At 37.1% G+C, this 16,423-nt stretch overlaps 1 protein-coding gene across 1 annotated transcript in view; it reads left to right on the top strand.

The window, feature by feature from the left end:
* The window catches only part of PIK3C3 (phosphatidylinositol 3-kinase catalytic subunit type 3), a 160,264-nt gene that overhangs the window by 131,119 nt on the left and 12,722 nt on the right, over positions 1-16,423 (top strand). The window contains exon 22 of the mRNA XM_061169001.1: positions 11,414-11,582. Coding sequence (XP_061024984.1) covers positions 11,414-11,582 — 169 coding nt within the window. The remainder of the gene's footprint in view (positions 1-11,413; positions 11,583-16,423) is intronic.

The following is a 16,423-nucleotide window of genomic DNA, read 5'->3' as shown; positions in this document are numbered from 1 at the left end:
AGAGGATACGTGTTTAGCTGAAGGCAGTGAAACCTTTAACAGAAGTTGATCATGAACTTCTCACCAAATCATGAAAGATTCAATGATAGCATCCTCGCTTGAACCTTAAGAGATTAGGAGATGGTGCTTTCCCAGTAAGTACCAAATTTTCAAATTACTTATTCCAAAACTGATTTCTCATCTTTGGGGAATCTTGGACTTCCCTTGGGAAATTGGTGAAGTCTGTGAACTTCCAAAACTACTGGTTTCATTGTGTTTAGAGACCCTGAAGTGCATTTTGGAATTCTGAAAACGTGTTTTTCAATCAAGAGTAATACGTAGGACTGTTTTAAACAGAAATGAAACCCCCTGTGTTGACATACTACATTTTATAATCTTAAATGTGTACAACATAAAACCTGATCTTAACTTACTATGCATCTACTCATACATAACTGTAAAATACAAACAGATTTATAAGTTAAATAGTGTTACAAACTAGCAAAATTTAACCTAACAATATTAATGTGACAAAGGAATACTGAAACTAAATTGCCACTTGCTAGTGTGAATATGGTATAGATAATATAGTGTGAGTTTCAATTCAGAGTGCTGTTAATGTCCTGTCCCATGTCTTACACTACTTTCCTCTACTTGAACTGCTTCATAACCTCCATTTATTCCTGATGCTGTAATGTAATTTTCAAGGTACTCTGCTTCTGTTAGTATTAGCCTGCAACAATTAAAGTAGCTTTGCTGTTTGAAACCAACCCAGTCAAAAACACTGAAATCACAGGACAGTATTAAGTAGTAAGATAGCAAGCATCCAGATGATCCAGACTCAGCCTTTATTAATTTCATTATAGATCTTCACAGAAATGAAGACACAAAAATTTTAAAACATGACAACATCTATAAGAACTATCAGGTTTCTAGAAGAAAATTTCTCACATCAATAATGTTATTAAAAGTTGTCTAAGCTGTAAAGGTGAAATTGAGATGTCATTGGTTAAATAAATGCAGAATAGCCACATTGCATGCTCCTGTATGCTAGGCATTATCCTAGGTTTCAGGACTATAACAAAAATAAATTGAACAAGGTTCTTGATTATAAGACTCTTAATGGTTCATTAAAAGTTTAGTGTTGGGGAGAAAGAGGAGTGAACAAATAATTTCAGTATACACCTCAGCTCAAGTGTTTTGATAGAAATAGGTGAGGTAGGAGCCTCATTAATAACTGCTTACCAAACGCATGCTGATTTAGGTAGCCCTAGTGCGAGCTAGAGGAAACTTTTAGCTAACCTGTTACTGCCTTTGTTTTTTGGGGTGGGGAGACAAAACCACTTTTCAATTCTCCACAGGCTCCTTGCTATCTATATCTAATTAGAATTCCTTCTCATTTCACCTCCGCCATTTGTCATTTACTATACTAGATATATCCAGATATATCCATTTAAAAAAATTCTTAAGAGACTATTGGGGAGGAAGAAATTTTCCTCTACCCTTCTAGTTTCTTCTGGCTGGTCTAAGAACTAAATTGACATGAGATTATTGACAGATTAACAGGAGAAAAACTAAAGTTTACTAACGTGTATATGGGAGAGACCCAGAAAAACTGTGAATAACTCACCAAAATGGCTGAAACCCTCACCTTAAATACCATCTTTAGCTAAAGACTAAGGAGGATGTTGGGGATAGTGGTTTGGGACCTCAAAGTGGGAGAGGCAATTGACAAGGAGATAGAAAAGCAAATGTTTGGTAAATGTTTGCTAGGCCATGCAGAGACAATAGGACACAAAGGAATTTTTAACAAACTTCGCTAAGTTCCTCCCTGTCTGCATAACATAGTTCATACTATAATTAATCTATGGTGATAGGTCCCTTCCTGGAACAGATCCTCTACTGACATTTTTTTAGGTAGCTGGGGGAAGGTCAAGTTTCGTCCTTTTGGGCCTTGATTGGTTTCAGCTCAAAAATAATTTTCATGCCAGAAAGACATTTTGGGGTGGCAAGTTTTGCTCCCCTATAAGACTTTAATAACCAATTTTCCAGTTTGAACAGAATATTTTAAACCTGGTATATCTTTAAAAAAAAAAAAAAGATAATTTCAATAAATGGAAAACTGGTATTCAGTGCAATAGTTACATTGATGATGGTGCAGGGGAACAAAATTTGCTACCCCAAAATGTTTCTGGCATGCAGTTTCAAGCTGAAAACAATCAAGGCCAAAAAGCCTCTGGAAGCACCTTTGACCTTGCCCCTAACTGCCTGAAGAATTTAGATAGAGGGCCTATAACAGGAATAGAGCTGTCACCAGAAATATCTGCAAAGAATACAGGCTAGGTGTGGTGGGTGAAACTCTTGGAGATGTAGAGTCCACTCTGTGTCCCATTGTCTCTGCAAGGCCTAGCAAACATTTGTTTCCCAAACGTTTGCTTTTCCATCTCCATGCCTTCCTCACATTTGAAGTCCCAACTCCTACCCCAACATCCTCCTTTGTCTTTAGGTGGAGATGGTATTTAGGGTGAGGGTTTCGGCCATTTTGGCAAGTTACTTGGTTTTTCTGGGTCTCTTTCATGTTTACATGTTATTAAACTTTGGTTTGATTTTCTCCTCTTAATCTGTCTCATGTCCATTTAATTCTTAGACCAGCCAGAGAACCTAGGAGGGTAGAGGAAAATTTCTTCCTCCTGGACAATGGCTACTTTTTCTACAGCCAGGTGATGATAATGTTTAAATCTCTGGTTAGTTGTCATTATGAGCACTCATTTGTAAGCTGTTGTTTCTCTTTGTATATGAATTCCATGTCCCAAATTTAGTACACCTTCGTTCAACTGCAGATAATTTGCAATATAGTTTTCTTTACTGTTGTGGGAAAATAGTGCCAGTATCTATCTTGAATTTTACTTAAATTTAATATTATTATTGCCTAAAACTTGGACTTTTTATTACCCAGCCTTGGCACATTTGAAGTTCTTTCTCATTTTCAGAGTTTTATAACATTTCCAGTTTAATGTATTATTTAGTTTTTCTTTGTTAAGAAAGATGCCTGAAGAAGTTGCAGAAAATAAGATTGCTTATCTCTTTAATATTTAATTTTACTAATTTCTGGCAGTTGTGATCTCAGGTATCAGGGACATTTTAAGCATGTTTAAAATGTATTAATATTTACTTTTGAACAAAGTTCAGTATTTAAAATTTAGAGTGATTACTGTCTATCAAGTACTGTGTTAAGTATTAGCTATATTATCTCTTCTAATTCTTCCATAGAAGGTAATTAACAGTATTAACCTGTTTTGTAGTTTAGAAAGTGAGCCTTAGAAAGGTTAAGCAACTTTATAAGGATCACATACCTGATCAAGTGAGATGTGAAGGTGTTTTAATAAAGGGCCATTATGCTCCTGACTCGGAGTGCCTGCCAGGGCATTACTGTTACCTGGGACTTTGTTACAGCAACTAGAGTCAGTTTCATGCCCATCTTTGTTTATGTTTCCAACAGTGACCTAATGATGGTGTCTAAAGTTCACAGATAACAGTGTTAATGCTCAGAGAAAGGCGTAGACAGAAGGGTATGGCTTAGCATTTTAACTGGATAGAGTCACTATCAAAAAATATTTTGCAAGATGGCAAAAGTGTGTAAAAACTCAATACATGCACCTCAAGAACAATGGCTTGTGCCATTGAGGGAAAGAAATCGAAGCTTCCCCAAAAATGATGGAGGATAGGTTTCCACATAAAACAGGTCAGAATGCATTACAAGATAAATGAGAGTAGACAGGTTGCACCAGGGAAATTTTGAGTTGGCTTTTTAAATGAATTCGTTTCTTTTTTTTTTTTTAATTGGTTCACATGGCTTTATTGGATGAAAATAAGTAAAAGGAGCAAAAATAAGAGAGTTGTTAACAAGAATTTTTGCAAAATATTTCAAGCACATAGCTACTACATCAGTGAAAGTACTGAACAATTCATTTGGGATAATGTTGAAATAATGCTCCTATAGTTGTAATAAGAAAATAAATTCTGAACGTTAAGAAAATAAACCTCATTTCATATTTCTCTGTTAAGTTCTAATAAGGTAATGGCTATTTTAATTCATATCTATAAATGCAAATGCATTACACAGAAAAAATATATTTGTTGTAACTTATCAACCTATCTTGATCTCATTTATAACAACTGCATACTTGATTTTATTATTAAGATATTTTTTAAATAAATTCCCTCACTAAAATATGTGAAAGAATTATGATAAGCCACATTAGGAAGGCTTTTAACTATTTGGGGTTGTTATATAATAATCATCACCATAATGTTTTAGAGATTCAAATTCTAAGGAAAAAAATAACTTGTGTGTATAAGCAAAAGCTTTTTCAAATTTTATTTTATTTATTTTTTTATACAGCAGGTCCTTATTAGTCATCAGTTTTATACACATCAGTGTCTACATGTCAATCCCAATCACCCAATGCATCACACCACCATCCCCACCCCTCCGCCACTTCCCCCCTTGGTGTCCATACGTTTGTTCTCTACATCTGTGTCTCAATTTCTGCCCTGCAAACCAGTTCATCTGTACCATTTTTCTAGGTTCCACATATATGCGTTAATATACAATATTTGTTTTTCTCTTTCTGACTTCCTTCACTCTGTATGACAGTCTCTAGATCCATCCACGTCTCAACAAATGACTCAATTTCGTTCCTTTTTATGGCTGAGTTATATTCCATTGTATATATGTACAACAGCTTCTTTATCCATTCGTCTGTCGATGGGCATTTAGGTTGCTTCCATGACCTGGCTATTGTAAATAGTGCTGCAATGAACATTGCGGTGCATGTGTCTTTTTGAATTATGGTTTTCTCTGGGTATGCCCAGTAGTGGGATTGTTGGGTCATATGGTAATTCCATTTTTAGTTTTTTAAGGAACCTCCATACTGTTCTCCATAGTGGCTGTATCAATTTACATTCTCACCAACAGTGCAAGAGGGTTCCCTTTTCTCCATACCCTCTCCAGCATTTGTTGTTTGTAGATTTTCTGATGATGCCCATTCTAACTGGTGTGAGATGATACCTCATTGTAGTTTTGATTCGCATTTCTCTAATAATTAGTGATGTTGAGTAGCTTTTCATATGCTTCTTGTCCATCTGTATGTCTTCTTTGGAGAAAGGTCTATTTAGGTCTTCTGCCCATTTTTGGATTGGGTTGTTTGTTTTTCTAATATTGAGCTGCATGAGCTGTTTATATATTTTGGAGATTAATCCTTTGTCCGTTGATTCATGTGCAAATATTTTCTCCCATTCTGAGGGATGTCTTTTTGTCTTGTTTATGGTTTCCTTTGCTGTGCAAAAGCTTTGAAGTTTTATTAGGTCCCATTTGTTTAGTTTTGTTTTTATTTCCATCACTCTAGGAGGTGGATCAAAAAAGATCTTGCTGTGATTTATGTCAAAGAGTGTTCTTCCTATGTTTTCCTCTAAGAGTTTTATAGTGTCTGGCCTTACATTTAGGTCTCGAATCCATTTTGAGTTTATTTTTGTGTATGGTGTTAGGGAGTGTTCTAATTTCGTTCTTTTTTTTTTTTAACTTATTTATTTTATTTATTTATTTTTGGCTGTGTTGGGTCTTCGTTGCTGCGAGCAGGCTTTCTCTAGTTGCGGCGAGAAGGGACTACTCTTCATTTTGGTGCGTGGGCTTCTCATTGCAGTGGCTTCTCATTGCGGAGCACGGGCTCTAGGTGCATGGGCTTCAGTAGTTGCGGCTCACAGGCTCTAGAGCGCAGGCTCAGTAGTTGTGGCACACAGGCTTAGTTGCTCCGTGGCATGTGGGATCTTCCCGGACCAGGGCTCGAACCCGTGTCCCCTGCATTGGCAGGCGGATTCTCAACCACTGCACCACCAGGGAAGCCCCTCTAATTTCATTCTTTGACATGTAGATGTCCAGTTTTCCCAGCACCACTTATTGAAGAGGCTGTCTTTTCTCCATTGTATATCCTTGCCTCCTTTGTCATAGATTAGTTGGCCGTAGGTATGTGGGTTCATCTCTGGGCTTTCTATCTTGTTCCATTGATCTATGTTTCTGTTTTTGTGCCAGTACCATATTGTCTTGATTACTGTAGCTTTGTACTATAGTCTGAAGTCAGGGAGTCTGATTCCTCCAGCTCCGTTTTTCCCCCACAAGACTGCTTTGGCTATTCGGGGTCTTTTGTGTCTCCATACAAATTTTAAGATTTTTTGTTCTAGTTCCGTACAAAATGCCATTGGTAATTTGATAGGGATTGCACTGAATCTGTAGATTGCTTTGGGTAGTATAGTCATTTTCACAGTGTTGATTCTTCCCATCCAAGAACATGGTATATCTCTCCATCTGTTGGTATCATCTTTAATTTCTTTCATCAGTGTCTTATAGTTATCTGCATACAGGTCTTTTGTCTCCCTAGGTAGGTTTATCCCTAGGTATTTTATTCTCTTTGTTACAATGGTAAATGGGAGTGTTTCCATAATTTCTCTTTCAGATTTTTCATCATTACTGTATAGGAATGCAAGAGATTTCTGTGCATTAATCTTGTATCCTGCAACTTTACAAAATTCATTGATTAGCTGTAGTAGTTTCCTGGTGGCATTTTTAGGATTCTCTATGTATAGTATCATGTCATCTGCAAACAGTGACAGTTTTACTTCTTCTTTTCCAATTTGTATTCCTTTTATTTCTTTTTCTTCTCTGATTGCCGTGGCTAGGACTTCCAAAACTATGTTGAATAATAGTGGTGAGAGTGGACATCCTTGTCTGGTTCCTGATCTTAGAGGAAATGCTTTCAGTTTTTCACTGTTGAGAATGATGTTTGCTGTGGGTTTGTCATATATGGCCTTTATTATGTTGAGGTAGGTTCCCTCTATGCCCACTTTCTGGAGAGTTTTTATCATAAATGGGTGTTGACTTTTGTCAAAAGCTTTTTCTGCATCTATTGAGATGATCATATGGTTTTTATTCTTCAATTTGTTGCTATGGTTTATCACATTGTTTGATTTACGTATATTGAAGAATCTTTGCATCCCTGGATAAATCCCACTTGATCATGGTGTATGATCCTTTTAATGTGTTGTTGGATTCTGTTTGCTAGTATTTTGTTGAGTATTTTTGCATCTATATTCATCAGTGATATTGGTCTGTAATTTTCTTTTTTTTTAGTATCTTTGTCTGGTTTTGGTATCAGGGTGATGGTGGCCTCATAGAATGAGTTTGGGAGTGTTCCTTCCTCTGCAGTTTTTTGGAAGAGTTTGAGAAGGATGGGTGTTAGCTCTTCTCTAAATGTTTGATAGAATTCACCTGTGAAGCCATCTGGTCCTGGACTTCTGTTTGTTGGAAGATTTTTTAATCACAGTTTCAATTTCATTACTTCTGATTGGTCTCTTCACATTTTCTGTTTCTTCCTGGTTCAGTCTTGGAAGGTTATACCTTTCTAAGAATTTGTCCATTTCTTCCAGGTTGTCCATTTTATTGGCATAGAGTTGCTTGTTGTAGTCTCTTAGGATGCTTTGTATTTCTGCAGTGTCTGTTGTAACTTCTCCTTTTTCATTTCTAATTTTATTGATTTGAGTCCGCTCCCTCTTTTTCTTGATGAGTCTGGCTAATGGTTTATCAATTTTGTTTACCTTCTCAAAGAACCAGCTTTTAGTTTTATTGATCTTTGCTATTGTGTTCTTTGTTTCTATTTCATTTATTTCTGCTGTGATCTTTATGATTTCTTTCCTTCTGCTAACTGTGGATTTTGTTTGTTCTTCTTTCTCTGGTTCCTTTAGGTGTAAGGTTAGATTGTTTATTTGAGATTTTTCTTGTTTCTTTAGGTAGGCTTCTATAGCTATAGACTTCCCTCTTAGAACTGCTTTTGCTGCATCCCATAGGTCTTGGATCGTCGTGTTTTCATTGTTATTTGTCTCCAGGTATTTTTTGATTTCCTCTTTGATTTCTTCAATGATTTCTTGGTTATTTAGTAACGTATTGTTTAGCCTCCATGTGTTTGTTTTTTTTATGTTTTTTTCCCTGTAATTCATTTCTAATCTCATAGCGTTGTGGTCAGAAAAGATGCTTCATATGATTTCAATTTCTTATATTTCCCAAGGCTTGATTTGTGACCCAAGATGTGATCTATCCTGGAGAATGTTCCGTGCGCACTTGAGAAGAAAATGTTATCTGCTGTTTTTGGATGGAATGTCCTATAAATATCAGTTAAATCTATCTGGTGTATGGTGTCATTTAAAGCTTCTGTTTCCTTATTTATTTTCATTTTGGATGATCTGTCCATTGGTGTGAGTGAGGTGTTAAAGTCCCCCACTATTATTGTGCTACTGTCGATTTCTTCTTTTACAGCTGTTAGCAGTTGCCTTATGTATTGAGGTGCTCCTATGTTGGGTTCATATATATTTATAATTGTTATATCTTCTTCTTGGATTGATCCCTTGATCATTATGTCATGTCCTTCCTTGTCTCTTGTAACATTCTTTATATTAAAGTCTATTTTATCTGATATGAGTATAGCTACTCCAGCTTTCTTTTGATTTCCATTTGCATGGAATATCTTTTTCCATCCCCTCACTTTCAGTCTGTATGTGTCCCTAGGTCTGAAGTGGGTCTCTTGTAGACAGCATATAGATGGGTCTTGTTTTTGAATCCATTCAGCAAGCCTGTGTCTTTTGGTTGGAGCATTTAATCCATTCACGTTTAAGGTAATTATCGATATGTATGTTCCTATGAGCATTTTCTTAATTGTTTTGGGTTTGTTTTTGTAGGTCCTTTTCTTCTCTTGTGTTTCCCACTTAGAGAAGTTCCTTTAGCATTTGTTGTAGAGCTGGTTTGGTGGTGCTGAATTCTCTTAGCTTTTGCTTGTCTGTAAAGCTTTTCATTTCTCCATCGAATCTGAATGAGATCCTTGCCGGGTAGAGTAATCTTGGTTGTAGGTTCTTCCCTTTCATCACTTTAAGTATATCATGCCACTCCCTTCTGGCTTGTAGAGTTTCTGCTGAGAAATCAGCTGTTAACCTTATGGGAGTTCCCTTGTATATTATTTGTCATTTTTCCCTTGCTGCTTTCAATAATTTTTCTTTGTCTTTAATTTTTGCCAATTTGATTACTATGTGTCTCGGTGTGTTTCTCCTTGGGTTTATCCTGCATGGGACTCTCTGTGCTTCCTGGACTTGGGTGGCTATTTCCCTTCCCATGTTAGGGAAGTTTTCGACTATAATCTCTTCAAATATTTTCTCTGGTCCTTTCTCTCTCTCTTCTCCTTCTGGGACCCTTATAATGTGAATGTTGTTGCGTTTAATATTGTCCCAGAGGTCTCTTAGGCTGTTTTCATTTCTTTTCATTCTTTTTTCTTTATTCTGTTCCACAACAGTGAATTCCACCATTCTGTCTTCCAGGTCACTTATCCGTTCTTCTGCCTCAGTTATTCTGCTATTGATTCCTTCTAGTGTAGTTTTCATTTCAGTTATTGTATTGTTCATCTCTGTTTGTTTGTTCTTTAATTCTTCTAGGTCTTTGTTAAACACTTGTTGCATTTTCTCAATCTTTGCCTCCATTCTTTTTCCGAGGTCCTGGATCATCTTCACAATCATTATTCTCAATTATTTTTCTGGAAGGTTGCCTATCTCCACTTCAGTTAGTTGGTTTTCTTGGGTTTTATCTTGTTCCTTCATCTGGTACATAGCTCTCTGCCTTTTCATCTTGTCTGTCTTACTGTGAATGTGGTTTTTGTTCCACCGGCTACAGGATTGTAGTTTTTCTTGCTTCTGCTGTCTGCCCTCTGGTGGATGAGGCTATCTAAGAGGCTTGTGCCAGTTTCCTGATGGGAGGGACTGGTGGTTGGTAGAGCTGACTGTTGCTCTGGTGGGCAGAGCTCAGTAAAACTTTAATCCGCTTGACTGTTGATGGGTGGGGCTGGGTTCCCTCCCTTTTGGTTGTTTGGCCTGAGGCAACCCAACACTGGAGCCTACCTGGGCTCTTTTGTGGGGCTAATGGCAGACTCTGGGAGGGCTCACACCAAGGAGTACTTCCCAGAACTTCTGCTGCCAGTGTCCTTGTCCCCACGGTGAGCCACAGCCACCCCCCGCCTCTGCAGGAGACCCTCCAACGCTAGCAGGTAGGTCTGGTTCAGTCTCCCCAGGGTCACTGCTCCTTCCCCTGGGTCCTGATCCACCCACTACTTTGTGTGTGCCCTCCAAGAGTGGGGTCTCTGTTTCCCCCAGTCCTGTCAAAGTCCTGCAATCAAATCCCACTAGACTTCAAAGTCTGATTCTCTAGGAATTCCTCCTCCCGTTGCCGGACCCCCAGGTTGGGAAGCCTGACATGGGGCTCAGAACCTTCACTCCAGTGGGTGGACTTCTGTGGTATTAGTGTTCTCCAGTCTGTGAGTTACACACCCACCAGTTATGGGATTTGATTTTACTTTGATTGCACCCCTCCTACCATCTCACTGTGGCTTCTCCTTTGTCTTTGGATATGAGGTATCTTTTTTGGTGAGTTCCAGTGTCTTCCTGTCGATGATTGTCCAGTAGCTAGTTGTGATTCTGGTGTTCTCGCAAGAGGGAGTCCATTTCTTCATTCAACAATGAGTGCTTAGTATGTGCTGGAAACTATTCTGAGGCTGGGGAAACAGCAATATACAAAATGCATAAGTCCTTGCCTTGGTGGTACTTAGATTGTAGAATCCAGGGGGTTACTTTTAGTGTTATAATGTATGCCTACTTTATACCTACTTGTAAATCAAAAGATGCTTTATGAATTCAATGGTGAATCATTCTCTAAAGTGAATGATCAGTCACATTCTTACATGTGTGACCTATAAGTTTAGATGACTGCTCAAGGGTTTGTCTTCATGGGCACTATAGCTGTATTCAGCCCTTGGCAGAGGTGAATACTGTGCTTGGTTTCCTAGTCTGCAGCTAATGAGTAACGCAGATTAGTTGGAAATGATTAAAATGAAGCTAACAATATAATTTGAAATTTGGGGGATGTTTTTGAAGGTGGGGAGAATAGTGATAAGTTAAAGGAAGGATTCATCTCAGGAATACTTAAAGAAATGATCTTCCTTTAGCATAAGAAATTTGCTACAAGATGCTAATTTCTACTAATACCTTTAAAAGTTGTCCAGGCTTTAGCCAGCTTTGGTTCTGGAGATCTAAAAGTAGGATTTAAATTTTAAAATATTACTGTGGGATGATTTTAAGTATAGTTTCATCAGAATGAATGTGAGCTGAAGGGAAATAAAATATGCTCTGAAGGCCACTCCCAAGCCTGGGGACACAGGATCAAACAATTTAATAGACTTCATCATGAACTAATATTCTTTATGAAGAGACACTGCTTTACCAATTGTATGACATCTATTTCCCAGTTCCTTAATATAAATTTCTGGAAACAAATGAGTTTCTTATCAACATCCAGGCAAACTCTTCCACATAGACTTTGGATATATTTTGGGTCGGGATCCAAAGCCTCTTCCTCCTCCAATGAAGCTGAATAAAGAAATGGTGGAAGGAATGGGGGGCACACAGAGTGAACAGTACCAAGAGTTCCGAAAACAGTGTTACACAGCTTTTCTCCACCTTCGAAGGTAAGTTGATTTGCTTGACGTAGAGAATTTTGGTAAATTCATTTCACAGAGCAAGAAAAATATTTGTTCAAATGTATACATTCTTTAGCATCACTCTTTTTAGAGTGACACAGGCAGCAGTATTTGTTAATGTACATTTGATGACTGTTTTGATAAACAGTTTGATATCAAAGGAAAAAGACAGTTTCTTGCTTTCTCACTAATTATTTGACTGCTAAATCCCACCAAGTGGGAAGCTGGCATCACAAGAATGAAGCATTTAGCTCACTTGGAGTGATTAGTCAAATAATTTTTAGTTTTTAGCACCTTTATCAGCCTTAGTTTGGAGCATTCTGAAACAATTGAAGAATAAACGTTACATATGATTTTGTCTCTCTTCAGCACCTCATCAGTCATTCTGCTTAAAAAAAATGTTGATTTTTTTCTCTATCCCTTTTTCTCTAAAGCCACTATATCTCTGCTTTCTTCATCCAAATTTACTTAGGTCTGGACATCATGTATCATCAGGAAAAAGATAAATTAAAAGTAATGTTTGTTAAATTCAGGACATGGCTCTAATGATTAGTCAAAAATGATGGATCATTTTATTCTAACTCCATTTTCAACTTAACTATGCAAAATGAATATTCTTAGTCCACCAGAAAAATCCCAGCTCAGGAGACACCTGTATGCTCTTCCAGGTGAATATGTAACCAGTAGAAGTGAGTTGCCTATGCATGTGGGCCCTGTCTTTTCTGTCTTTGTAACCTCAGTTTATAGACAGTATATGTATGTTGAATAAGAAGAACCTTCAGTATTTGTATGAACAGTTCTGCATCACATCTGGAGTGAGGCCATGTTCCCAGGTGATATTGATACTACTGGTCCCAGGTGAATGGCTGTCCTATATTAGTAAGGTTTCATCTTTGCAGTGGCTCAATAGGCCTTCACTGTTAACTCAGTCTCAACCGCACGTCACAAACTTTAATGTACATTTTACAAACAGCTGCATTATTATCCTTTGAGTGGTAGAGTGGCTCAGTTTTACTCTCCAGAAATGCTAAAGGAATAATGAGAAGATGGGTGCCTGGTGATGCAGAAGCACTTTCAGAGATGAAAGTTCCACTTTAATACCTAGGATTTTTAATTTAAAATAGTCAGAGCCTACAGAAAGCTAGATGAAACTATGGTGATCTCAGTGAGGAGGCAGACAAGATGATATGCAATTCTAACTAGAGAAATGTCCTAGGTGCCCTATCTTATTGAAAGCAGAAAGAAAACAATGTGTCTTATAAACTATCATTGATAATGGATTAGTAGCAATTCAGCAAAATGAGAAAATAGAGGCAGATTATTAGTACAGAGCCAAAAGTTAACTTTCCTCACTACTAAGAAAAATCATAAAGAGATTAATCTACCTCACTTTATGTTAAGTCTTCATGAAAATTGTTTTATTTTTTTTTCAAAAATTTCACTGTTAAGATTAGCTAGACCCTAATATTTTGATAAACATTTATTTTTTAATGTTGTATTTTAGAATATGGTTCAGTTAGTAAGTTTCTCTTAGGACATAAGAATTAACCAGATAGCCAAAAATTTGTTTGGAGTTAAGGATATTTGACACACTTATTATTAGAGTTTTTAGGTGTGACCAACTGTGTTCTTTTCATGGTTTTTGTTGATTGTTGATCAACAAGAAATCATTGAATAAACTGTGGACCACAAACAGAGCAGTCCCTTTTGAATTAAGTTATGAATGTTAGTTGTACAGATGCCAGAACACACTTTATGGTGTGATTTTCATATAACAAAATACATTGTTACACCAATAATAAATTGGAAAATTTATTTTTTGAATACTCTTATGGCAACTCTTTAGTAATGCTAAAACATTTTAAATATTAAGTGTTCAAGGAAAACATAACTTCTCTTAATCCATGTTTATGCCAAACACCATGATAGACACTGATGACACAAAGAGGGCCTAAACTTTTCAGTAAAAATATTGAAATTTGGAAAGCATTTTGCTGTAACAAGCAGAGTTCTTACATTGTCTTAGAGGATGTTTGCCTAGTCACCAAACAGCAGTGAATCTGTTGATCACACTACTTTTCATCGTTAATCTCATTGTTTTCCCTTCTAGAAGTAGTACACTTGTTAAATAAATATTTTTATAGGATTCTACTCTGATATTTGTTGCATGCAAAATGGATAGATTGTAGGGGAAACAGACGTCTGAAATGCTGTTAAGAACCTCACTTGTTGTAGTTAATGCTTTTTATTCTTAGTATTGAAGGTTTTTACTGAAAAATTTAGACCATCTTTGTATAACCAGCGAGTAGCATGGTGGTTGGCATAAACATGGGTATGAGAAAGAGTACATTTTCCTTGAACTCTGTACTTAACCTACTCCTTTTTAAAAATCTAATTTATATCACATCCATCCTTACATCTTTGTCTAGACTTGGTTTTGCCCACTTTTCCCACTCTATGATTTTTTTAACCTTAACCTTATATTTTCTTTTGATAATGGCTTTAAAGATTTCTGGTAACCTTTCTGTTTTTCTGGATAGCATTTGAATGACTAATATATAATTTCTGTTTTGTGTAACTGGTTCTGTCTTAAATGGAAAATGCAGGTTAATGGCAACAGATGTAAAAGATTAATGCAGTTAAGGTAGTGACAGATTATCCACAAAGTAATTGGATGTTTAAGCTTCTTATAGAATATTCCATTTTATATTTATTTACATTGTTTCCCTTTGCCATAATAATAGAAACATGGGTGGTTATATGTATACCAGCAGATAATGGAGAAAACATTAATATTTGCCTTTTACAAAAGGAACACACATGCTTCCATAAAGGCAGACATTTTAACATAGATCCTGGCTGACCATTAGAATCACCTGGGGTTCTTTGTGGGCTAGGCGGGGACCAAAACAGTTCTGAGCCCCATCAGATTTAATTGGTCTGGGATTTGGCCCAGGCATTGGTATTTTCAAAGAAGCTTCCCAAGTGAGTTTAATGGGCAGCCAGGTATGGGATATACTCTGAAATATCCCTTTCAAAACTGAACCTTGTATTCTTCTCCCTGTGTTACCCTGTGGTAGATTCCTGAGATTCCCTTATGGCAAGGTTGGAAGAAACCCTATATAGTCAGCAAAACAGAGTATGAATAATTAAGGATTCATTGAAAGAATATCATTTTTTCGTAACATAATGTGTAGCAGTTGGTTGTATCCTACTGACACCAGTCCTTACAAGCCTTCTCAGTGGACCCTTTTCTCTATTTCCATTTCCTACATACCACAGAGCTTAGAGAAGGGCCTGGTGCCCTTTATGCTTCCTAATGCCACTTCCGAACCATTTCTTTCCTTGCCTTCTTAAAGAAGGAAAGCATAGACACACACCGTGAAATCAGATGAATTACCTACTGCTGACCATCAACTGCCTATTTCCCTGTCATTCTCATTCATTGAAAACTTTGTCTTCTTCTTCAGGCCTGCTGCTGTGACTTCAGCACCTGCATGAATGGTCCAGCCATGACTGGACCTCTCAGGGTCGTGTCCTCCTCATGTAAAGCCAACCTTGGCCACTCCCTCTTATCAATAGTAAATTTACCCCTCCAAAATCTTGATCCCCCACTTTTCACTTACTAGCCTCCTTTCTTCCTTCAGCCTTCTCCAGTAAGTCTTCCAGTCCTACTCTGCTATTGAAACTAATTTTATCAAAATAAACAATTACCTATACCAAATCCAGTGGCCACTTTTGCTTCCTAGAAGCTTTGATACAGTTGACCACGTCTTTGTTCCTAAAAACATTTCTTTTATTTGGTGTAACCTACTCCTCTATTTTCTTTTTGCCTTACTGGTCACTCCTGCTTCTTTGCTGATACCTTCCCTCTTCGGCCTGACCTCTATATATTAAACTATCTAGAAGTTCCATATCACTATAAAGAGTTCTGGGTCTTTTTCCCCTAAACTCTCTCCTTAAGCATTTACATCTAGACTTGTGACTTTAAATAGGATCCAAATGCTGATGCTTCCAAACTATTACCACCAGCCCTATTATCTCCTCTGAAATATGTCTAACTGCCTACTTGACATCTCTACTAAGAATGTAGTAGGGATCTCAAACTCAATATGTGTCTAAAATGGAACTCTTGATTCCCTGCCCCAAATCCTGTTCTTCTTTCATTCATTTTTTTTTTTTTTTAATTTTGATAAATAACCATAGTTCCCCATGTAGGCTAAATCCTTGGTGACATTCAGGTCCTCTGTTCTCCACTTCATTGAAGCCATCTTGAAGCAAGTGATATCCAGTCCATCTCCAAAATATAGCCTGATAATGTCCATATTATTTCTTTTCCACCTGGACATCTGTAAAATAGTTTCCCTTCCTCCATTCTTATTCCCCACAAGATAACCAGTGTGGGCTTTTACAAAATGCATATCTGAGTATGTCACTCTACTCTTTAAACTCACTTATTTCAGTAGAGTTAGAATAAAATCATACCTCCCTAAGATGACTTTTCTCCCCACCCCATCAACCTTTGACCCATTTTGCTGTTTTTTCTTTATTTTTAAAAATCTTTCGTCAGTTTATTGTGTGAGTCCCCACCCTCCTCCAGAATGTAAGCTTCATGAGTGTGTAGAGACCTTGTTTGTTCAGTTCACCACTATACGCATAGTGCCTAGAACAGCGTTTAGAGTGAGTACTCAATAAATATGTCTGGGTTGAATGAATAAAATTATTATGTGAGTAGAAACGGAATAATCTGTGACATGCTTTTTATCAGTTCCCACAAGGAAATCAGTAACTTTTAAAACTATAAGTTCAAGCTGTTTAGCTATTATCGT

The sequence above is a fragment of the Eubalaena glacialis genome, chromosome 15 (assembly GCF_028564815.1).
Source record: "Eubalaena glacialis isolate mEubGla1 chromosome 15, mEubGla1.1.hap2.+ XY, whole genome shotgun sequence".
Lineage (NCBI taxonomy): Eukaryota > Metazoa > Chordata > Mammalia > Artiodactyla > Balaenidae > Eubalaena > Eubalaena glacialis.
Note: the sequence above shows the minus strand (reverse complement) of the source record. Positions and strands in the feature narration are given on the sequence as shown.